This window comes from Melanerpes formicivorus, unplaced genomic scaffold (genome assembly GCF_026170545.1).
Source record: "Melanerpes formicivorus ecotype bairdi unplaced genomic scaffold, bMelFor1.0.p_v2 SCAF_21, whole genome shotgun sequence".
NCBI classification, from domain to species: domain Eukaryota; kingdom Metazoa; phylum Chordata; class Aves; order Piciformes; family Picidae; genus Melanerpes; species Melanerpes formicivorus.
In genome coordinates, this window is record NW_027142373.1 from 12,210,450 (window position 1) to 12,234,134 (window position 23,685).

The 23,685-nt window shown below is 50.2% G+C and overlaps 1 protein-coding gene across 1 annotated transcript; it reads right to left on the bottom strand.

Annotated features, from left to right (window-relative positions):
- Window positions 1–6,978: 6,978 nt before the first annotated feature.
- Window positions 6,979–22,763, bottom strand: LOC137447754 (germ cell-specific gene 1-like protein). Its single transcript, XM_068151626.1, has 5 exons — window positions 22,454–22,763; window positions 19,445–19,492; window positions 17,356–17,508; window positions 12,614–12,725; window positions 6,979–7,234 (listed from the first exon to the last, which is right to left on the bottom strand). Exons 1-5 carry the CDS (start codon window positions 22,761–22,763, stop codon window positions 6,979–6,981), a joined length of 879 nt encoding a protein of 292 aa, XP_068007727.1.
- Between the last annotated feature and the right edge of the window lie 922 nt (window positions 22,764–23,685).

Genomic DNA, 23,685 nt, shown 5'->3' on the forward strand with positions numbered 1-23,685 from the left:
ATGAGGACAGACTGAGAGAGTTGTGGTTGTTCAGTCTGGAGAGGAGAAGGCTCCAAGGAGACCTTCTTGTGGCCTTGCAGTATCTGAAGGGGGCTCCAAGAAAGCTGGGGAGGGACTTCAGAGGGTGTCAGGGAGTGATAGGACTAGGGGGAATGGAGCAAAACTAGGAAAGGGGGGATTCAGATTGGATGTTAGGAAGAAGTTGTTCCCCAGGAGGGTGGTGAGAGCCTGGCACAGGTTGCCCAGGGAGGTGGTGGAAGCCTCCTGCCTGGAGGTGTTTGCAGCCAGGCTGGATGTGGCTGTGAGCAACCTGCTGCAGTGTGAGGTGTCCCTGCCCATGGCAGGGGGGTTGGGACTGGCTGAGTCTTGAGGTGCCTTCCAGCCCTGACAATTCTGTGATTCTATGATTGTATGATTTGTCTGTAGCCCTTTGACTCTTCTGAATTGAAGTGACTGTGACAGGATGTTATTGTGTGTATCTGTATGGGAAAAATTCTACCAGGAACTCTGTTGCTGTATAGCAGCAGAGTGATTTCCAACCTAAATAGGTAGATCATAGTTTGAGGACCTGCAGCAACTTATCACAGAATCACAGACTTAACCAGGTTAGAAAACACCTTTGAGATCATCAAGTCCAACCCATCACCCAGCCCATCTACTCAACTAAGTCATGGCACCAAGTGCCTCAGCCAGTCTTGTTTTAAACACCTTCAGGGATGGTGACTCCACCACCTCCTTGGGTAGCCCATCCCAATGGCCAATCTCTCCTTCTGTGAAGAATTTCCTCCTAACATCAGCCTAAAATCAGAATTAGTCTGTCAGTGCTAGGATTGAGGGGAACTTACAGGAACAAGGGGGTGAGTAGTGGGGATGTGTAGGATGCAGAAGAGTAAAAAAATGGGTTTAGGGCCTGGATCAGTGTTCCTTAGGTGTGTTTGGGAAGTGCTTGCAGGATATGCAAATGGTGAGGCCAAAAAAGGGCTTATCTAGGTCAATATCACATCTATGACAGGACATGGGGTGTGTGGTTAAAAGATTGATCATAAGAAATGGACAACAACACCGATTGAATTCCTGGACTGCATTCTCCCAGGGCTTGGCAGTCTGCTACACACTTTGAAACAAAAAACGTCTCTGTGTCTCCCTGAACTGGACTTTTTTTACCCCAATAGTTAAAATTCCTGTTTGAAGTGTTCACAATCACAGTACCACAGTATAACTTAGGTTGGAAAGGACCTCGAGGATCATCGAGTCCAACCTATCAACACAGACCCCATGACTAGACCATGGCACCAAGTGCCACGTCCAATCCCCTCTTGAGCACCTCCAGGGATGGGGACTCCACCACCTCCCTGGGCAGCACATCCCAGTGACGAATGACTCGCTGGGTGAAGAACTTTCTCCTCACCTCGAGTCTAAACCTCCCCTGGCACAGCTTGAGACTGTGTCCTCTTGTTCTGGTGCTGGTTGCCTGGGAGAAGAGACCAACCCCCACCTGGCTACAACCACCTTTCAGGTAGTTGTAGAGGGTAATGAGGTCACCCCTGAGCCTCCTCTTCTCCAGGCTAAACAACCCCAGCTCCCTCAGCCTCTCCTCACAGGGCTGTGCTCAGGGCCTCTCCCCAGCCTTGTTGCCCTTCTCTGGACATGTTCAAGTGTTTTGATGTCCTTCTTAAACTGAGGGGCCCAGAACTGGACACAGGACTCAAGGTGTGGCCCAACCAAAGCAGAGTCCAGGGGCACAATGAATTCCCTGCTCCTGCTGGCCACACTCTTCCTAATGCAGGCCAGTTCAGAATTGCAGGCCATTCCTAATGCAGGCCAGTTCACAATTGGATCAGATCTAATAAAAGACTTCCTTATGTTTACTTTAAACCTACTGTTAGGTAACAGTCTCTAATGTTTCTCCTACTGTGAGAAAGATACTAACTAATGGTACTTAGTTCATTCCCACCCAATCAGAGGATCACAGGATCAGAGGATGTGAGGGGTTGGAAGGGACCCAAAGAGATCTTGCAGTCCAACCCCCCTGACAGAGCAGGAGCATAGAATGCAGCACAGGTCACACAGGAACACATCCAGACAGGGCTGGAAAGGCTCCAGAGAAGGAGACTCCACAACCTCTCTGGACAGCCTGCTCCAGTGCACTGTGACCCTCACAGGGAAAAAGTTCCTCCTCATGTTGCTCTGTGCTGGAGTTTCCATCCATTGCCCCTTGTCCTATCCCAGGGCACAAGTGAGCAGAGGCTGTTCCTGTCCCTTCCTTTCTTCCTTCCCAGCCCTCAGATCCTGATAGACATTAATCAGATCCCCTCTTAGTCTTCCCTTCAGACTAAATAGCCTCAGGCTCTCAGCCTCTCTTCACAAGGCAGTGTTCCAGTCCCTTCAGCATCCAGCACTTCCATACCTCTTGTATTGAGGTGCCCAAAACTGGACACAGCACTTGAGGTATGGCCTCACCAGAGCTGAGTACCAGGGGACAATCCCCTCCCAGCTCCTGCTGGACACAGCATTACTGATCCCAGCCAAGATTCCATTGGCCAGCTGGGCACACTGCTGGCTCCTATTCAGCACCCCCAGGTCCCTTTCTGCCAGCACACTGCCACACTGCCCCAAGCCTGTAGCATTGCTTTTGGCTGATGTGACCCAAGTGTAGGATGAAAAAACAACCAAACAAAAAGGAGTAAAATTTAATACTGGGTGATTTAATCAGAAAAGGATCAAAGAGTTCTGGGCCATGACAGCTTAAAAATGAACCAACATTGTCTGGCTTTATTGTAAGAGCAAGTGGGTTGCATGTAAAAAAGGAGATGAATAAGCCTTTTGCTCCACACTTTCTGAGTCTCAGCAGAAATTCCTCATTGGTTTTGAAGATTTCACCTTGGAAATGAGGGACAGGTGAAGAAAGCTCAGTGAACAGCAGTGAGAACAGCAGAGACAAAATAACAGCTGTGATCTAGCAAGACATTTGTAAAGAGCAGATGTGTTTGAGTGTAGAGAGCAGAAGAAAGCTGTAGCTAAACAGTTCCCAAATACCTCAAATGTGCTGCCAGGAGGACAGAAGTAAACTCTCCTCCCTTTCTGCTCTGTGCTCAAACTGCTGCAAAGGAGATTAACAGGGAAAGTCTTTTCTGCTAAGAAGAGTTAAACACCAAAGATTGCCACAGAAATGTTAGGCTGGCTGTCTTTAGAGGCTTTAAAGAACAAATTAGTGAAACATCTGTTAACAAAAGCAGTGTAGCTGAGGTTTATCCTGCCCAGATGAAAGGAAGGATTAGGTGACCTTTAAATGGGTCACACTTTTCTGTAAGTCTGTGGATTTTTCTCCTGCTGAGAACAAGGTTTCCCCACTGCTGGTGGTTCCTAAATAAGAGCCAGGGAAGTCTGTCCTTTAATCTCTTTAATTTGTCCACCTCTGCCTCACTGTCTGTATGCCTGTGGGGATCTGTAACAGGGGCTGCTCTCATGCAGGTTGATAAACACATCCAAGTGCCAGGTCCTACACATTGGCCACAGCAACCCCAGGCAGTGCTACAGGCTGGGGTCAGAGTGGCTGAGAGCAGCCAGGCAGAGAGGGACCTGGGGGTACTGGTTGACAGTAGCTGAACAGGAGCCAGCAGTGTGCCCAGGGGGGCAAGAACACCAATGGCATCCTGGCCTGCATCAGGAACAGTGTGGCCAGCAGGAGCAGGGAGGTCATTCTGCCCTGTGCTCAGCACTGCTCAGGCCACACCTTGAGTCCTGTGTCCAGTTCTGGGCTCCTCAGTTTAGGAAAGATGTTGAGCTGCTGGAAGGAGTCCAGAGAAGGGCAAAAAAGCTGGGGAGGGGTCTGGGGCACAGCCCTGTGAGGAGAGGCTGAGGGAGCTGGGGTTGCTTAGCCTGGAGAAGAGGAGGCTCAGGGGAGACCTTCTTGCTCTCTCCAACTCCCTGAAGGGAGGTTGTAGCCAGGTGGGGGTTGGTCTCTTCTCGCAGGCACCCAGCACCAGAACAAGAGGATGCAGTCTCAAGCTGTGCCAGGGGAGGTTTAGACTGGAGGTGAGGAAGAAATTCTTCATAGAGAGAGTGATTGGCCATTGGGATGTGCTGCCCAGGGAGGTGGTGGAGTCACCATCACTGGAGGTGTTCAGGAGGAGACTTGATAGGGTGCTTGGTTACATGGTTTAGTTGATTAGATGGTGTTGGGTGATGGCTTGGATGTGATGATCTTGAAGGTCTCTTCCAACCTGGTCTATTCTATTCTATTCTATTCTATTCTATTCTATTCTATTCTATTCTATTCTATTCTATTCTATTCTATTCTAAAGATGTAAAGGGTTGGACCTATAAAATTAACCAAAGGTATTTAACTTGTTTTCCTGTTTTGCTTTTGCCACTCAAAGTTTGAGATCCAGGTCTTTGGCATTCCAGTGCCTCAGTGACATTCTGGGGTGGATTAGAAGGGCTGTGGTGAGTAGAGGTTCTCCTTCCCCTCTTCTCTGTCCTGGTGAGGCTCCATCTGGAATATTGTTTCCAGTTCTGGGCCCCTCAGGTCAAGAAGGACCTCAGGGAACTGCTTGAGAGACTCCAGCACAGAGCCACAAAAATAGATTAAGGAGAGTCTGAGGGAGCTGAGGGCTCTGTAGCTTGGAGAGGAGGAGCCTGAGAGGTGACCTCATTGCTGTTGCTAAAGCTGTGCAGGGTGAGTGCCCAGAGACTGGAGCCAGGCTCTGCTGGGGGATGCCCAATGCCAGCACAAGGGGCAGTGCTGGAAGCTGAGGCCTATGAAATTTTATGGAAACAGGAGGAAAACCTTTTTCCCTGTGAGGGTGCCAGAGCCCTGGAGCAAGCTGCCCAGGGGGGTTGTGGAGTCTCCCTCTCTGGAGATACTCAAACTCCACCTGGATGTGTTCCTGTGTGACCTGCTCTAGGTGACCCTGGTCTGGCAGAGGGATTGGTCTGGATGAGCTTTTTAGGTCCCTTCCAGCCCCTAACATTTTGTGACTCTGTGATGATGATGTCCATTTGAAACTGCACAGATTTTAATGCTTTATAGAACAGGAGCCCAGAGCTGACTGTAGGAAAATAAAGTCTGCTCTAATGGAATCTCTGCTCTTGCATGGAGGGGCAGAACATCAGCCTTGAAAATCAAGGTTCATTCAGTGTTTGAAGCAGAAAGAAAGAAGCAATTGGTACTGAGGGGAGCAGGGGGAAAGAAGAAGTACCAAAAATTTCAAAGTAGAAGATTCAGTTCTGGGGAGGTAGCAGGGGAAGGACCATGACACTCAGGGGGGAAAGCTACCTCAGGAGATCTTTGGTCCACCATTCTAACAACCATGAGCTCATCAATTGTGTGTGGAGATCTGGTTCCTCTCCCTTCTTTCCCAGGCGTATTCATTAGTGCCCATACACCTCAGGTGGATTTTTCTTCATTCCTGAGGGCTCTTTTCTTTCCTGGCACCTTGAACTGTTTGCTTTCTGTCACTGTTGACTTCTGTCTCATGACAAAATCTCCCTCCTCCCTTACTCCTGAAGTATTTCTCACCACGTTGGACAGCCTGATTGCCAAGCTTTGCCAAATGAAACTTCTTTCTCCCCATCACTTCCTTCTCTTCAGTTGTCAAAGCCAAAGCCCTGTCACCAGGACTAGCTGTGCATATTCACAGGATCACAGGATCAGAGGATGTTAGGGATTGGATCTTCCAGTACAATGCCCCTGCCAGAGCAGGAGCATAGAATCCAGCACAGGTCACACAGGAACACATCCAGACAGGGCTGGAAAGGCTCCAGAGAAGGAGACTCCACAACCTCTCTGGGCAGCCTATTCCAGTGCTCTGGGACCCTCACAGGGAAGAAGTTCCTCCTCATGTTGAGGTGGAACCTCCTGTGCTGTAATGTCTATCCATTGCCCCTTGCTCTATCCCAGGTGCAAGTGAGCAGAGCCTGGCCCCTTCCTCCTGACACCCAGCCCTCAGCTATTGTGAGACATTTACTTAATCCCTTCTCAGTCTTCTCCTCTCCAGACTAAACAGCCCCAGAGCTCTCAGCCTTTCCCCATAGGGCAGTGCTTCACTCCCTTAATCATCTTCATAGCCCTCTGTTGGACTCTCTCCAGCAGATCCCTGTCCCTCCTGAACTGGGGAGCCCAGCACTGGATGCAATATTCCAGGTGGGGTCTCACCAGGGCAGAGTAGAGAGGGAGGAGAACCTCTCTGGATCTGCTGGACACACTCTTAATGCCCCCCAGGACTCCATTGGCCTTCTTGGCCACCAGGGCACATTGCTGTCCCATGCAGAATTTCTTGTCCACCACACTCCCAGGTTCTTCTCCAGGGGGAGAATCCTGTGCTGATCCACAGGACCCATTCTTTGCAACCAAGCCTTGACCCTGCAGGATCAATGAGAGCAGCACCTGGGCCATCATGTCCTGCCCCTTTATCCCCAGGGCAATGCACTCACTCTTGACATGCTCAGTGTCTCCTTAGATAGCATCATTGGTGTCCACTTGGTTAATCAGCATTGACTCATGGTCTGAGGGCTGGATGGAGTTAAGAAGAGAATAGAAATGGGTAGATTCAGCTTGGATGTTAGGAAGAAGTTCTTTCCCATGAGGGTGGTGAGAGCCTGGCACAGGTTGCCCAGGGAGGTGGTGGAAGCCTCATCCCTGGAGGTGTTTGCAGCCAGGCTGGATGTGGCTGTGAGCAACCTGCTGTAGTGTGAGGTGTCCCTGCCCATGGCAGGGGGGTTGGAACTGGATGAGCCTTGAGGTCTCTTCCAACCCTAACAATTCTGTGATTCTAAGAAGTCTCCTTGAAACACCTCAGATCTAAGCCCCCAGCAAACACCAGGTAGTCCTGGATAGCAAGTCAGATCATCAGACAGTGGCCTCCAACCCCTGTATGGAGAATATAACTGAAGCTGCTGCAAGACTCCTGTCTTATTGCTGAGTGCCATTTCAGCCTGATCCAGCACTGGGATTTCCAGCATGCCCTGAGGCAGAGCTCACAGAACTGTGATGGTGGCCAGGTGGCGCAGGCCCTTCACTGGGCGTGCAGCGTCCTCTGCACTGCCGTGGAAAGAGTTCACATAGACATTGCAAGCTTTCTCTGGAGCTGTCTGGGCAGGAAACCTGTATTCAATCCTTATGCTTCTTTCCAGCATTTTCCTTTTGTGCTCAAATTCCAAGAGAGTCTTTGTGTACTTGTTAATGGTGGTGACAGCTGCAGCCATGCAGCAAGCGAAGGAAGCCCAGGCCAGGCTGCAAACAGAAACGTGCACCAGCAGTTAGTGAAACAGTTGCATATCCAAGCCCTCCACATCTTTTGTTTGGGTTGTTTGGGGGTTTTGGGTTGTTTTGGGTTTTTTTTCAATGCAGTGTACCTGCCATTGGGTTGATAGAGCGAGTTGGGGTTGTCCAGTCTGGAGAAACCTCCAAGGAGACCTTACTGTGGCCTTCCAGGATCTGCAGGGGGCTATAAGAAAGCTGGGGAGGGACTTTTGAGGGTGTCAGGGAGGGATAGGACTGGGGGGAATGGATCCAAGCTAGAGGAGGGGAAATTAGAGTTTAGGAAGAAGTTCTTCCCCATGAGGGTGGTGAGACCTGAAACAGGTTGCCCAGGGAGGTGGTTGTGGACCCTTCCCTGGAGATATTCAAGGTGAAGCTCAAAAGAACTGTGGGCAGCCTGATCTAGTTGAGGATGTCCCTGCTGACTGCAGAGGGGGTTGGACTGGAGGAACTTTGGAGGTCCCTTCCAACCCAAACCATTCTGTGATTCTACATGAAGACAAGAGGATATCAGATGTCACAGCAAGTATCATCTTAATCAACATTCAGGACAGTAGACTAGATGTTAAGAAGAAGTTCTGCACTATGAGGGTGGTGATACACTGGAACAGGTTGCCCAGGGACATGGTGGAACCTCCATCCCTGGAAGTTTTTAAGGCCCAGCTGGATGTGGTCCTGGGCAACCTGATCTAGTGGATAGTGTCCCTGCAAAGAAGTAGCAAAGGAACCCCCTTTCCACTGACCACTCTCCTTACTAGAGTAAACCCAGGCCTAACCTCACTCATAAAAAAAACAGAGACATCTCCTAGCAAAGAGATCAGAGCTCCAAACCAGGGAAACCAAATGATCTTTGCAAGAGCAAACACACAAATGAATGAATGGAAGCAGAACGCAGCAGAACACAGTCTCAAGCTGCCCCAGGGGAGGTTCAGGCTGAGAGTTAGGAAGAAATTCTTCACAGACAAAGTGATTGGCCATTGGAAGGGGCTGCCTGGGGAGGTGGTGGAGCCACCATCACTGGAAATGTTTGAAACAAGACTGGATGAGGCACTTGGTGCCATGGTTTAGTTGATCAGATGGTGTTGGGTGGTAGGTTGGACTTGATGATCCCAAAGCTCTTTTCCAACCTCTCTAATTCTGTGATTCTGTGATAAGTGAGAGGCAAAGAAACAATAAGTCATAGAATCAGCAAGGTTGGAAAAGACCTCAGAGATCATCAAGTCTGACCTATCGCCCAACACCTCATGACTAACTAAATCATGGCTTCAAGTGCCACATCCAATCCTTTTTTGAACACCTCCAGTGATGGTGACTCCACCACCTCCCTGGGCAGCACATCCCAAGGGCCAATTACTATTTCTATGAAGAACTTCTTCCTAACATCCAGCCTGAACCTCCCCTGGCACAGCCTGAGAGTCTCTAAGTCTGAAATGTGGAAAGAAGGCAATAACTGAGAATTCTACACAGCTCTTATGGTATCCACAGAAGGTATCCCAGTAGCCCCTGGATATCACCCACAGTGCTGTCTGGATACTTAGTAGTAGATCATCTCAGACCAGTTTTTCCTGATGGAAAGGGGATCACTTTTTCCACTGTGAGCAAGTTGGTGACATGTGGGTGCTGGCCCACCTCATCTGCTGACCAACCAGAGCAAGATACAGGAACATTTGTCATCACCTGGCTAATGCCCAGCTTGGGAGTGGTGACCAGAACCATCCTTCAGTGCTCTGAAGGCACCACAGAACCACCTCTCATGTACACACATCTAACAATAGCTTCAAAGAGCTTGGGAAATAGAGTCCTGGAGAGATGCAGAGCACTGTCCTGTCACCTTCAGATGAGATTTGAAAGTGAAAATAGAAAGAACAGAACAAAGGAAACCTCTGTCTCACTGCAAAACTTCCTGGTAAGTCTTCATAGTGAAGGCTGCATGCAGCTGGAAGCTCTCCTTCAATAATGGTACAACAAAAGTAGGAAGAGCAACAAGGATGTATCAGAATGAATCATAGAATCAATAAGGTTGGAGAAGACCTCAAAGATCATCAAGTCCAACCTGTCACCCAACACCTCATGACTACTGAACCATGGCACCAAGTGCCACGTCCAATCCCCTCTTGAAGACCTCCAGGGAGGGTGACTCCAACACCTCCCTGGGCAGCACATCCCAATGCCTAACAACTCTCTCTGTGAAGAACTTTCTCCTCACTTCCAGCCTGAACCTCCCCTGGCACAGCTTGAGACTGTGTCCTCTTGTTCTGGTGCTAGTTGCCTGGGAGAAGAGACCAACCCCCCTCATCTGATCTCATTTGTCAGAGAATGCCTGAAGGAGACAATCAGCCTCAGCTCTGCTCTGCTGACCCAAAATACTGATCCTGATTGACTTTATTTAACCCAGTGTGGTTGCTCCTACTCTTGTCCTCACTTACAGGTGGGGACATAGTGGTTTCTGGCACTTGAAGGACCAAATGATTGCCCCTGATCAGATTGGATGGATATTCAAAACCACACCTTTATAGGGAAAATCCTTGAGCAGTTGTCCTTTCAAACCAACTCTCTAGATCTCCTCAGAGGGTGTCTTGCAATTGTTTTCAGGGCCAAAGTAAGGTGTCTTTATCTAAGCCTCTTCAGGAAAGTGTGAACCAAATGCAACAGCCTGAAGCATGTAGCTGGTAAGGAACAATTCAGCCCAAATGGCTAAAGCTGGGAGAATGTTAAACAACTTATGTGAGGCAGTTGTCCTGGGAGTTGCATCCAGCTGGGGAATAAGCCAGTCCTCAGGAATCCCAGTTCCTGGAGGTAAGAGAGAAAGCCTGGAGAGTGCAATACTCTCCCTTGGGCAATGAGGAAAGGGTCAGAGATCATTTGGGTCAACTGAACACCCACAGATCCTGGCTGCTGATGGGATGCACTGGTCAGTGCTGAGAGAGCTGGCTGACGGTGCTGTACCATTCTCCATCATCTTTGACAGGTCCTGGACAGGCCTGAGGCCTGGAAGAAAGCCAATGTCACTCCAGTCTTCATAAAGGGCAAGAAGAACCTGGATAACTGCAGCCTCACCTCCATCCCTGGAAAGGTGATGGAGCAGCTCGTTCTGGAGCTTGCCTTTAAGTACATAGAATCACAGAATTGTCAGGGCTGGAAGGGACCTCAAGGCTCAGCCAGTCCCAACCCCCTGCCATGGGCAGGGACACCTCACACTGCAGCAGGTTGCTCACAGCCACATCCAGCCTGGCTGCAAACACCTCCAGGCAGGAGGCTTCCACCACCTCCCTGGGCAACCTGTGCCAGTCTCTCACCACCCTCATGGGCAACAACTTCTTCCTATCATCCAATCTGAATCTTCCCACTAGTTTTGCTCCATTCCCCCCAGTCCTATCACTCCCTGACACCCTCAAAAGTCCCTCTCCAGCTTTCTTGGAGCCCCCTTCAGATGCTGGGAGGCCACAAGAAGGTCTCCTCAGAGCCTTCTCTTCTCCAGACTGCACAACCCCAGCTCCCTCAGTCTGTCCTCACAGCAGAGCAGCTCCAGCCCTCTGCTCATCCTCCTGGCCCTTCTCTGGACACCTTCCAGCACCTCCAGATCCTTCCTGGCACAGAGGCTCCAGAGCTGGCCCCAGAGCTCCAGCTGTGGTCTCAGCAGAGTGGAGCAGAGGGGAAGAGTCACCTCTCTTGCCCTCCTGGCTATGCTTCTCTTGCTGCAGCCCAGGCTCTGCTTGGCTCTCTGGGCTGCAAGCACTCACTGCTGGCTCCTGTTGAGCTTTCCATCCCCAGCACCCCAAAGTCCTTTTCTTCAGGGCTGCTCTCAAGCCAGTCCCTGCCCAGCCTGTATTGGTGTTGGGATTGCCCCAGCCCAGCTGCATGGAAGAAGAGAGATCTATCAGGAGTAGGCAGCATAGATTCAGAAAGGGGAAATGATGATAGCCCAATCTGATAGCCTTCCCTGATGTGGTGCCCAGCTTACTGGATGAAGGAAGAGCAGTGGATGTTGTCTTCCTTGAATTTTGACACCATCTCCCATAACATCCTCACAGGGAAGCTCAGGAAGTGTGAGTTAGATGAGTGGACTGTAAGATGGATCAAGGTCTGGCTAAACAGTGGAGCCCAGACAGTTGTGATCAGTGGTGCAGGGTTCAGCTGGAGACCTGTAGCTAGTGGTGCTCCCCCAGGGTCAGCACTGGGTCCAGCCTTGTTCAACATCTTCATTGACTCCCTGGATGAAGGGACAGAGTGGACCCTCAGCAAGTTTGCTGATGATACCAAACTGAGAGGAGTGGCTGATAGGTCACCAAGCTGATGAGGTCTGGACAAAATGGAGAGTTGGGTGGAGAGGAACCTGATGAGGTTTAACAAGGGCAAGTGTAGGGTCCTACACCTGGGCAAGAATGCACCAGTACAGCTTAGGGACTGACCTGCTGGAAAGCAGCTCCATGGAGAAGGACCTGGGAGTCCTGGGGGACACTAAGTGCTGCATGGGACAGAAGTGTGCCCTTGTGCCCAAGCAGGCCAATGGGATCCTGGGGTACAGCAAGATGAGTGTGACCAGCAGGTCAAGGGAGGTTCTCCTGGCCCTCTACTGTGCCCTAGTGAGACCTCACCTGGAGTTTTGTGCCTGTTTCTGGGCTCCCCAGTTCAGGAGACAGGGAGCTACTGGAGAGAGTAGAAGGAAGGGCTACAAGGATGATTATGGGACTAGAACATCTGATTTATGGGGAAAGGCTGAGAGACCTGGGGCTGTTTAGTCTGGAGAAGAGAAGGTTGAGAAGGGATCTGATCAATACCTTAAGTGGGGCTATCAAGAAGGGGCAGTCTCTTGTCGCAGTGATAGGTCTGAGGGGCAATGGGAAGCAAGTGGAAGTTCCATCTGAACGTGACACAAGAATTCTTTCCTGTGAGGGTGACAGAGCACTGGACCAGGCCACCCACAGAGGCTGTGGAGTCTCCTCCTCTGGAGACTTTCAGAACCCACCTGGATGCCATCCTGTGCAACCTGCTCTGGGTGACCCTCCTTCAGCAGGGGTTGGACTAAGTGACCTCCATAGGTCCCTTCCAACTCCTACCATGCAGTGATTCTGTGGTGTGGGTCTTATATGTATGGAGGAGGACGTCTAATTCATGCAGAGCAGTTAGAGGTCTCTGTGCTGTCTGAAGTGTGTCATACAGAACTAACAAGCTTGCACATTCTGTGCAATCATCTAAGGCAATGGAATTTGGAGAAAAACAGCTGCTTAGTGATCTGTATCCTCAGAAGTGACACAAGGCAGACCTGTCCCTTAGAAATTAGGTACACATTCCTTGAATGTAAGCTAAGGGACTGAAATGTTAGGGAAGGACCAAATATAAACCAATAGGTACCAGTAGGACCAGCCATAATCCCAGGTGTGAGGTCTCCAGTCTTCAGGACCAAGATTTACAGTCATTTGAAAGACAGTTGTGTACATCATGTGAGCAACCATGCCCAGAAGACCTGAAAAACATAACAGCATGAGAAGATTAGGAATGGGACTTGAGGAGATTCTGATTTGTCAGCTTTTTGCAGTTGTCCCTTGAGCTCCTTTAGCAAGAGTCTAAATTCTGCACATCACTCAGTTTATGACCTAGGTGTATTTGTGTCATGCTTTTGCCAGTGCAGTCACTGAGACAGACCCTTGGCACCTCCTCTGTATGTTAGAGGACTCGGAAGGAGCAGTGGGACATGCACTACATCGATGTGAAAAGACAGCAAGTTGACTTGCTCTCTGAAATCACCTTAGCAAGTCAGCCCTTGGCAGGGATCACAGGATCAGAGGATGGTAGGGGTTAGAGGGGACCTCCAGAGGTCTTTGAGTCCCCTGCCAGAGCAGGAGCATAGAATCCAGCACAGGTCACACAGGAACACATCCAGACAGGGCTGGAAAGGCTCCAGAGAGGGAGACTCCACAACCTCTCTGGGCAGCCTGTTCCAGGGCTCTGGGACCCTCACAGGGAAGAAGTTCCTCCTGTGATGGAGTTTCCATCCATTGCCCCTATCCCAGGGTGCAAGTGAGCAGAGCCTGGCCCCTCCCTCCTGAACCCCAGCCCTCAGATACTTATAAACATTTATTAAATCCCCTCTCAGTCTTCTTTTCTCCAGACTAACAAGGCCCAGGGCTCTCAGCCTCTCCTCATAGGGCACCATTACCACACAGTATCACTCAGTCCATGGCACAGCTCCAGCTTCCCACAGTTTCCTGTGGCTCAGGGGAAAGCTTTCTCCAAGGTGTGCAGCCATACGCCCTTTGCCAGTGCCTTCCATGCAGCCAGGTTTGTCACAGTGAATGAAAAAGTGAACAAGCTCAGAGTTACTGAGGCTGGAGTAGATCTCTGAGATGGAATGGAATGGAATGGAATGGAATGGAATGGAATGGAATGGAATGGAATGGAATGGAATGGAATGGAATGGAATGGAATGGAATGAACCAGGTTGGAAGAGACCTTTGAGATCATCAAGTCCAACCTGTCATCCAACACCATCTAATCAACTAAACCATGGTACCAAGCACCCCATCAAGTCTCCTCCTGAACACCTCCAGTGATGGTGACTCCACCACCTCCCTGGGCAGCACATCCCAAGGGCCAATTACTCTTTCTATGAAGAACTTCTTCCTCACCTCCAGCCTAAACCTCCCCTGGCACAGCTTGAGACTGTGGCCTCTTGTTCTGGTGCTAGTTGCCTGGGAGAAGAGACCAACCCCCACCCTGCTACAACCTCCCTTAAGGGAGTTGTAGAGAGCAATGAGGTCTCCCCTGAGCCTCCTCTTCTCCAGGCTAAGCAACCCCAGCTCCCTCAGCCTCTCCTCACAGGGCTGTGCTCCAGACCCCTCCCCAGCTTTTTTGCCCTTCTCTGGACACCTTCCAGCATCTCATCATCTTTCCTAACCTGAGGAGCTCAGAACTGGACACAGGACTCCAGTGCATCAAGTCCAGCCTGTGACCTAACAGCACCACACCAACCAGACCATGTCACTAAGTGCCACATCCAATCTTCCCTTAAACACCTCCAGGGATGGTGCCTCCACCACCTCCCTGGGCAGTCCATCCCAGTGTCTCATTCCCCTTTCCCTTATGAAAGAGCTTATGTTTAATAGTTTAATTTTCAAAATTCCTGCTAGACTCCTGCCTAACCCTAAGCATATCCATTTGCCCTTGGCATTTTATCTTCAAGTAGTGAGTTTCCCTGTAAGTAAGTAACAGCCCTGAGAAATGGCAGGTGTGGAATTGAACACATTTAGTGATAACAGAGGAAATGTTCCTCAGGATATAGATCAAGGCCAGGTCAGATGAGGTCTTAGTTGAGAGACCTCCCTGTGAGGAGAGGCTGAGGGAGCTGGGGTTGCTTTGCCTGGAGGAGGCTCAGGGGAGACCTTCTTGCTCTCTCCAACTCCCTGAAGGGAGGTTGTAGCCAGGTGGGGGTTGGTCTCTTCTGCCAGGCAACCAGCACCAGAACAAGAGGACACAGTCTCAAGCTGTGCCAGGGGAAGTTTAAGCTGGAGGTGAGGAAGAAATTCTTCCCAGCAGGAGGGATTGGCCATTGGAATGTGCTGCCCAGGGAGGTGGTGGAGTCACCATCCCTGGAGGTGTTTAAGAAGAGAGTGGATGAGGCACTTGGTGCCATGGTTTAGTTGATCAGATGGTGTTGGTAGACTTGATCTCGAAGGTCTTTTCCAACCTGGTTAATTCTGTACTCTGAATTCTGTATTCTGTGTCCCTGCACATGGTGGGGAGGTTGGAGTAGATGATCTCTGAGATCCCTTCCAACCTGAGCTATTCTGTGATTCTATGATGCCCTGTGAACATCAGGATTTTGATCACAGCTTCATTTCCAAAACCATAATCACCCTTGCACTCCCCATCATCCCAGTTGCTAAAACACTTCAGCTTTTCAGAGCAGACAGTCCCCCACACTCACAGGAGCCAATTGGTTAAGTCTATTTCATGAATTCTTGCAAAACTAACTAGCTAGCACCTGGTATCTCTCAGCCTGGAATGCAAGTCCTTGGACATAATGAGGCAAGGCTAGAGAAAGGCCACGAGGATGAGCAGAGGGCTGGAGCTGCTCTGCTCTGAGGACAGCCTGAAGGAGTTGGGGTTGTGCAGTCTGGAGAAGAGAAGGCTCTGAGGAGACCTAATTGTGGCCTTGCAGTATCTGCAGGGGGCTCCAAGAAAGCTGGGGAGGGACTTTTGAGGATGTCAGGGAGTGATAGGACTGGGGGGAATGGATCCAAGCTAGAGGAAGGGAGATTTAGATTAGATGTTAAGAAGAAGTTGTTGCCCATGAAGGTGGTGAGAGCCTGGCACAGGTTGCCCAGGGAGGTGGTGGAAGCCTCCTGCCTGGAGGTGTTTGCAGCCAGGCTGGATGTGGCTGTGAGCAACCTGCTGCAGTGTGAGGTGTCCCTGCCCATGGCAGTGGGGTTGGAAGTAGCTGAGCCTTGAGGTCCCTTCCAGCCCTGACAATTCTGTGATTCTATGATTTTTCTGAAAGGCTGCTGAGGGCAAGAAGGAGGTGGTGTCAATAATGTGTATTTCCTAGCGAGGGAGTTTACTAGCAGGGCACAAGTAGTTAAGAGAAAGCAATGCCAGCACAAGGGGCAATGGTGGAAGCTGAGGCATAGTAAGTTCCATGGAAATGTGAGGAAAACCTTTTTCCCTGTGAGGGTGCCAGAGCCCTGGAGCAGGCTGCCCAGGGGGGTTGTGGAGTCTCCTTCTCTGGAGATATCCAAACCCCACCTGGATGTGTTCCTGTGTGACCTGCTCTAGGTGCTCCTGCTCTGGTGGAGGGCGGGGGTTGGACTATATGAGCTGTCGAGGTCCCTTCTATCCCTTAACACTCTGATTCTGTGATAAAATAGAGCAATTATTCCTGCAGAGCACTGGGGACATAAGAAGCTTACATAGCTATGGTCAGAAAATTTCACATTGAGTCTTCTTCTAAGTCATCAAGTCCTGCCCAAGTCAGAATGCACATCCTCAGATTGTATTCAGCCTGAGCTTAAACCCTGAGGGAACTGAGAAGTCAGACACAAGTGTTAATGTGTTTGGGTCTTTTTTTTTAATGACTAAATACCCTAACAGAGTTTTTTTTTAACACAGCTACAATTCTGCAGACACTCTTACCAGGAGCTGGACTTTAATTTGCTTTTGTCTGCTAGACTCAAGAGCATGTTTGCACATGAAGTTGCCTCTTCATCACAGATTCAGGGCAAATAGATTTGGGTTCTATCTGCACAGGATTTATAGGGAAGTTTCAGAGCTGGGACACAGATGGGTTTCAGTTTTTAATATTTCAATACATTTTACTAGGAGACATAATGTCCAGGAAAAAGCTTGCTGCCTAAGCCTCCTTAATACTGTACATGGCAAATCAAACAAGGATGTGGATAAAAATGTGGGTTTGTGATTATTCAGATAAGGAATAGCTTATAGCCATGGGAAACAGCCCCAGGGCTCTCAGCCTCTCCTCCCCAGGCAGTGCTGCAGTCCCTTCAGCATCCTTGGAGCCCTCCCTTGGACTCTCCCCAGCAGATCCCTGTCCCTCCTGAACTGGGGAGCCCAGAGCTGGATGCAAAATTCCAAAGGAGAGGGGGAGGAGAACCTCCCTCAATCTACTGTTACAAAACCTGGAGACACTGACAATACAAGATCACAGGATCACAAGATCACAGGATCAGAGGATGTTAGGGGTTGGAAGGGACCTCTGGAGATCTTCCAGTCCAATCCCCCTGCCAGAGCAGGAGCATAGAATCCAGCACAGGTCACACAGGAACACATCCAGATAGGGCTTGAAGGTCTCCAGAGAAGGAGATTCCACAACCTCTCTGGAGAGCCTGTTCCAGTGCTCTGTCACCCTTAGAATAGAGAAGTTCTTCCTCCAGACTTCCCAGCCCTGTCTGGATGTGCTCCTGTGTGACCTGTGCTGGATTCTATAGTCCTGCTCTGGCAGGAGGCTTGGACTGGAAGATCTCCAGAGGTCCCTTCCAACCGCTAACATCCTCTGATCCTCTGATCCTGTGAACTTGGACATTGACTAATTTCCCGTGGTGCATTTCCTGGATGCAGTGAATGAAGCTCCTTAGCTGTACCTGCTAGCACGGTGACCACTGCGGAGAAGGCGTTGATCTTCAGCCCGTCGATGGCGGTGCTGCAGAGGCACATCTCTACTGACATCAGAATGACTCCCATCAGAAGCAGAGTGATGTACAGGAGCTCTGCTACAATAGACAACCACAAAACCCCTAGGAAAGCAAATCAACAGCACTGGTGTTATAAGCAGTCACAGAACCACAGGGTTGGTGAGGCTGGAATAGGCCTCTGAGATCATCAAGTCCAGCCTGTGACCTAACACCACCACACTGACCAGCTGGGGCTGGAAGCACTCCAGAGAAGGAGACTCCACAGTCTCTCTGGGCAGCCTACTCCTGGCTTGCAACACCCTCACAACAAAGAACTGGGTCCTCCTCCTGGAACCTCCTGGGTTCCAGTCTGTGCCCACTGCCCCTTGTGCTGTCCCTGGGCACCACTGAGCAGAGTCTGGCCCCAGCCTCTTGCCCCCCACAGCTCCTTTAGCTCTTGCTGAGCAGTGCTCAAATCCCCTCTGGGGCTGCTCTTCCCCAGGCTCAACAGCCCCAGGGCTCTCAGCCTTTCCTCCTTACAGAGCTGCTCCAGGCCCCTCAGAATCCTTGTAATCCTCTGCTGGAGTCTCTCCAGTAGTTCCCTGGCTCTCTTGAACTGGGGAGCCCAGAACTGAACCTCATATTCCAGATGTGTCCTTAGTAGTAGAGAGTAGAGGGGAAGCAGACCTTCCCTCAACTTGCTGGTCACTCCCTTCTTCATGCATGCCAGGAGACCACTGCTGTCCATCAGCACTCCCAGACCCTTCTCTGCAGAGGTTCTTTCCATCAGGTCACCCCTCAACTGTCCTGGTGCAGAGGTTGTTCCTCCCCAGGTGCAGGACCCTACTCTTGCCCATGTTGAAATTCATGAGGTTCCCCCAGTATTCAGAGAAGTTCTCCAATCCCAGTATCCTGCACATGCAAGTTCAGCCTCCTGGGGAAGAAGGAAGATCTGATTTTTCCTTCTGGATCAAGCACTGGCAGTGACTGGTGTAACCACACCAGTGATGGGGATTGCATTGCAGGGGCTGGCACTGAACCGCAGCTCCAGGCATGGTTTGTAGGAACAGGAACAGAGAAGGGAATGGAAATGCCTTCTTAGAGCTCTGTAAGGTACAGGGAGGGAATTCAGACTGCCACCAAGATTGGTTTGATCCACAGTATGTTTCCCTCAAGTCCTCTCAGTATACTCAGCAAGTTTGCTGATGACACCAAGCTGTGTGGTGCATCAAACTGCTGGAGGGAAGGGATCCATCCAGAGGGACATGGACAGGCTGCAGAGTTGGGCCCAGGACAACCTCATGAGGTTCAACAAGGCCAGGGGCAAGGTCCTGCAGCTGGGTCAGGGCAATCCCAAGCACTGCTATAGGCTGGTCAGGGACTGGCTTGAGAGCAGCCCTGAAGAAAAGGCCTTGGGGGTGCTGGGGGAGGAGAAGCTCAACAGGAGCCAGCAGTGAGCACTTGCAGCCCAGAGAGCCAAGCAGAGCCTGGGCTGCAGCAAGAGAAGTGTGGCCAGCAGGGCCAGGGAGGGGATTCTGCCCCTCTGCTCCACTCTGCTGAGACCACAGCTGGAGCTCTGGGGCCAGTTCTGGAGCCTCTGTGCCAGGAGGGATCTGGAGGTGCTGGAAGGTGTCCAGAGAAGGGCCAAGAGGAGGAGCAGAGGGCTGGAGCTGCGCTGCTATGAGGACAGACTAAGAGAGTAGGGGCTGCTCAGTCTGGAGAAGAGATTGCTCTGAGGAGACCTAATTGTGGCCTTCCAGGATCTAAAGAGGGCTCCAAGAAAGCTGGGGAGGGACTTTTGAGGGTGTCAGGGAGTGATAGGACTGGGGGGGATGGAGCAAAACTAGAAGTGGGAAGATTCAGATTGGAAAACTGAGTGTTTCAAAAGCCATAGATTCATATTTCAAGTCATGTGGACTTCATTTTGAAGCTGAGAATCTAAATAAAGGCCCAAAACTGTGTGAGATTAAAGCAAGGATTTTTGATACCAAGCCACAGAATATCTCTATTGATTAACCTGGTCAGGAAAGTTTTATTTGCATTAAATATTCATACCTACCTCGATCAGCAGCTTGGGTCAGACTGATGAAACTTCTACATTTCTCACCTGAAAAAAAAAAGGATTAAAAGGAAAAAAAAAAAGGTTTTAGATGGATTATTTTGCATTCTGTAGTGATCTAAAAGAAAAGATTAAGAGAAAGCAGAGAATACATCAAACCACAAACTTAGATGACCAGGGAAAACTATTTCTGGTGTATGGTTGTGCACAGACAGAGTCCCTGGCACATGAGCCTGCTCCTGCAATTTAGCAAAAGAATCCTTCCAGACTTTATCAAAGCAGAACCAGAGGCTAGGAGATTTAGAGAAAGGCTGTGAATGGAATTCCAAAAGGCTGTAGCTGTGAAAGCCAGAGTGGGATCAGTGGCCTCTACACCATCTTCTCCCTAGTGGAAGCTCCAGCTGGTGGCCAGTCACTAGTGGTGTGCCCCAGGGATCAGTGCTGGGCCCTGTGCTCTTTAACATCTTCATTGATGATCTGGATGAGGGCATTGAGTCCATCAGCAGTGAATTTGCAGGTGACACCAAGCTGGGGGCAGGAGTTGATCTGCTGGAGGGTAGAGAGGCTCCAGAGAGACCTCGACAGGCTGGACAGATGGACAGAGGCCAAGGGCAGGAAATTGAACACATCCAAGTGCCAGGTTCTGCACATTGGCCACAACAACCCCATGCAGAGCTACAGGCTGGGGTCAGAGTGGCTGAGAGCAGCCAGGCAGAGAGGGACCTGGGGGTGCTGGTCAATGGTAGGCTGAACATGAGCCTGCAGTGTGCCCAGACAGTCAAGAGGGGCAATGGCATCCTGGCCTGCATCAGGAACAGTGTGGCCAGCAGGAGCAGGGAGGTCATTCTGCCCTGTGCTCAGCACTGGTTAGGCCACACCTCGAGTACTGTGTCCAGTTCTGGGCTTCTCAGTTTAGGAAGGAGGTTGACTTGCTGGAACGAGTCCAGAGAAGGGCAACAAAGTTGGTGAGGGGCTTGGAGCACAGCCCTGTGAGGAGAGGCTGAGGGAGCTGGGGTTGCTTAGCCTGGAGAAGAGGAGACTCAGGGGTGACCTCTCCTAACAGGAACAAGGCAGGTTGGGGGCTCCCCTGCTGGAAAGCTTCTCCATGGATAAAGACCTTGGAGTGCTGGTGGACAGCAAGTTCTGCATGGGACAGCAATGTGCCCTTGTGGCCCAGAAAGCCAATGGGATCCTGGGGTGCAGCAAGAAAAGTGTGGCCAGCAGGGCTGGGGAAGTTCCTCTCCCCCTCTGCTCTGCCCTGCTGAGACCACACCTGGAACACTGTGTCCAGTTTCAGACTCTGATCTTTGGCATTTACCCCCTTAAAACTGCATAACTTCCAAGACATTCTGGGCTTTAAAGAGTCACAGAATGTCAGGGTGTGGAAGGCACCTCGAAAAATCATCCACACACCCCCCCCACCCCCCCACCCCCCTGCCAGGGCAGGGTCACCTAGAGCAGATCACACAGGAACACATCCAGGCAGAGTTTGAAGGTCTCCAGAGAAGAGACTCTACAACCTCTCTGGGCAAGGAGTGGCACCTGTGAGAATATTTGCATTTTATAGCACAGATGACAGCTGATTTGATTCCTCTACTTTTGTTCTAGTTGCCATTTGTAAACTGATCAGGACAACAAGGGATCACAGGCTCAGAGGATGTCAGGGGCTGGGAGTGACCCAAAGAGGTCATTGAGTCCAAGCCCCTGCCAGAGCAGGAGCATACAATCCAGCACAGGTCACACAGGAACACATCCAGACAGGGCTGGAAAGTCTCCAGAGAAGGAGACTCCACAACCCCTCTGGGCAGCCTGCTCCAGTGCTCTGTGACCCTTAGGGTAAAGAAGTTCCCCCTGGTGTTGAGGTGGAACCTCTTGTGCTGCAGCTCACATCCCTTGCTCCTTGTCCTGTCACAGGGTGGGAAAGACCTAATGTTTCTCCAAGGCCTTATTTCTTGAACCAGCTAAGCAACTTCCCTGATATAAAGACCCCCAATGAATTAGAAGCTCATTTCATTCTGCTGACACTTACACATGCAGAGGAAAAATCAATGAAATGCCACAGCTCATGACTAGCAAATCCCCAAATTGTGTTTTAGAAGGGTGAAAAGAATCTTCTGCTTTGGTTTGTGAAAGGTGAGACTGCAGTGAGAAAGGAGAAATATCTGTGCTCAGGAAGGAATAACTTAGAAGTCAGAGCTTTAATTGCTAAAATGATTTTTCACCCAGAATGTGCTTTGCCAGAGGGGACTGTGAGCAAGCATTTAAGGCAAATATTTTCAGTTTTGCCCAAAAGCAATAGCAAAAGGAAACACCTTCCTGGTGAAGTGACTTCACTTGGTGCTCCAGGAATAGTGATTTATTTTAATTAATTAATTTGTGCTGCAACCTGTCCCTCTAAATTTCTTTGAATCACTCAGAATCACAGAATAGGAGTTGGAAGAGACCTAAAAAGCACATCCAGTCCAACCCCCCTGCCAGAGCAGGAGCACCTAGAGCAGGTCACACAGGAGCACATCCGTGAGGGTTTTGAATCTCTCAAGAGAAGGAGACCCCACAATCCCCCTAGGCAGCCTGCACCAGGGCTCTGGCACCCTCACAGGGAAGATTTTTTTTCCTTCTGTTTCCATGGCACTTCCTCTGCCTCAGCTTCCAGCACTGCCCCTTGTGCTGGCATTGGGCATCCCCCAGCAGAGCCTGGCTCCAGCCTCTGGGCGCTCACCCTGCACATCTTTATCAACAGCAATGAGGTCACCTCTCAGTCTCTTCTTCTCCAAGCTACAGAGCCCTCAGCTCCTTCAGGTTCCCCTTTTGAATAATTTATTCAGATTCTTTAGGAATCTATTAAGCAGTGACCCCTAAGATCATCCTTCCCAGAGAAGTGCAGCTTTTGAAGGGTAGCTTTTCCTTTCAGAGATACCCAAGCTAGTACGGCAAAGAGGGAGGCGACACCGAACAAGCGGGAAGAACACTGACTGCTTTCTGAAGTGGGTGTCCAGGAGGCTTACTCACCTTCTTCATTTACCATTTCTTCACAGGAATACCAAATGCCAGCATGAAACTTCCTGTCAATGAACTTGTCATCTCCTGTCTCCCAGATGTACTGCACGGCGCTGCTGTCGTTGCCGTCGGGGCTGTTGAAGCGGATGCACTGCTCCCCTCTGCTCTGCTCTGTGCAGAAAGGTTTGGCAACTTTCCTCGTCCCCTCACACCAGTAACTGCTGCTGAAAGCTGTGACAGAGAGAACTAAGGACAGACAGCTGAGGGAGAATGCTGCTGAGGCTCTCTGCCGGCTGTCTGCAGCTGGGGCTGAAAGTGGCATGCTGCAGGCTGCGCTATGACTTACTCTCTTCCACAGCTATATTTATATAGATCCATGGCTGCCCAGCCAGACACCTGCCTCTCTTTGCAGCCTCTTCATTCCTCCCAGAAAATTGCACCAGCTTAGGAGTTAAGACAGAAAACAGGGATCTGGGCATGACCAGAAATCATGTGGCAGGAGAGATTAAGTATATAGGACAGTGCTGTTTGTCAGTTGTGTCTGGTGAAAGAAATAAGAGGAGGTGCCCCCATGAGTGACAGAGACACAGAACACAGAAGCATTCTCTCTACAGCTTCCTGAAGGGAGGTTGTAGCCAGGTGGGGGTTGGGCTCTTCTCCCAGGCAACCAGCACCAGAACAAGAGGACACAGTCTCAAGCTATGCCAGGGGAAGTTTAGGCTTGAGGTGAGGAGAAAGTTCTTCTCAGAAAGAGTAATTTGCCACTGGAATATGCTGCCCAGGGAGGTGGTGGAGTCCCCATCCCTGGAGGTGTTCAAGAGGGGATTGGATGTGGCACTTGGAGCCACGGTTTAATTGTCAGGAGGTGTTAGGTATTAGGTGATAGGTTGGACTTGATGATCTCTGAGGTCTTTTCCAAGCTGGTTGATTCTATGATTGGAAGCATCCTGGTGTGCAATTAGAAAAGCTTAATTTGTGCAAACAAGTTGTGCAACATTAAGCTGAGCAGCAAATGGAATCAAACAGAGGGAAACTCTCCACTTCTAAGCAAAGAAGTAGGTAAAATCTTGTGGTTCCAAAGGTTTCAGTGAACACTGATTTAATTTGATACAGAGCTGTGAATCTTACTACAAAGACATTGTTTTAGGAGAGAAACCCCCATGATACCCTGGAGCACTGCACAGCAGTACAGCACTTCCCAAGAATGCCTGGAATGTGACAGCATTTGTTCCAGCTTCCACTAG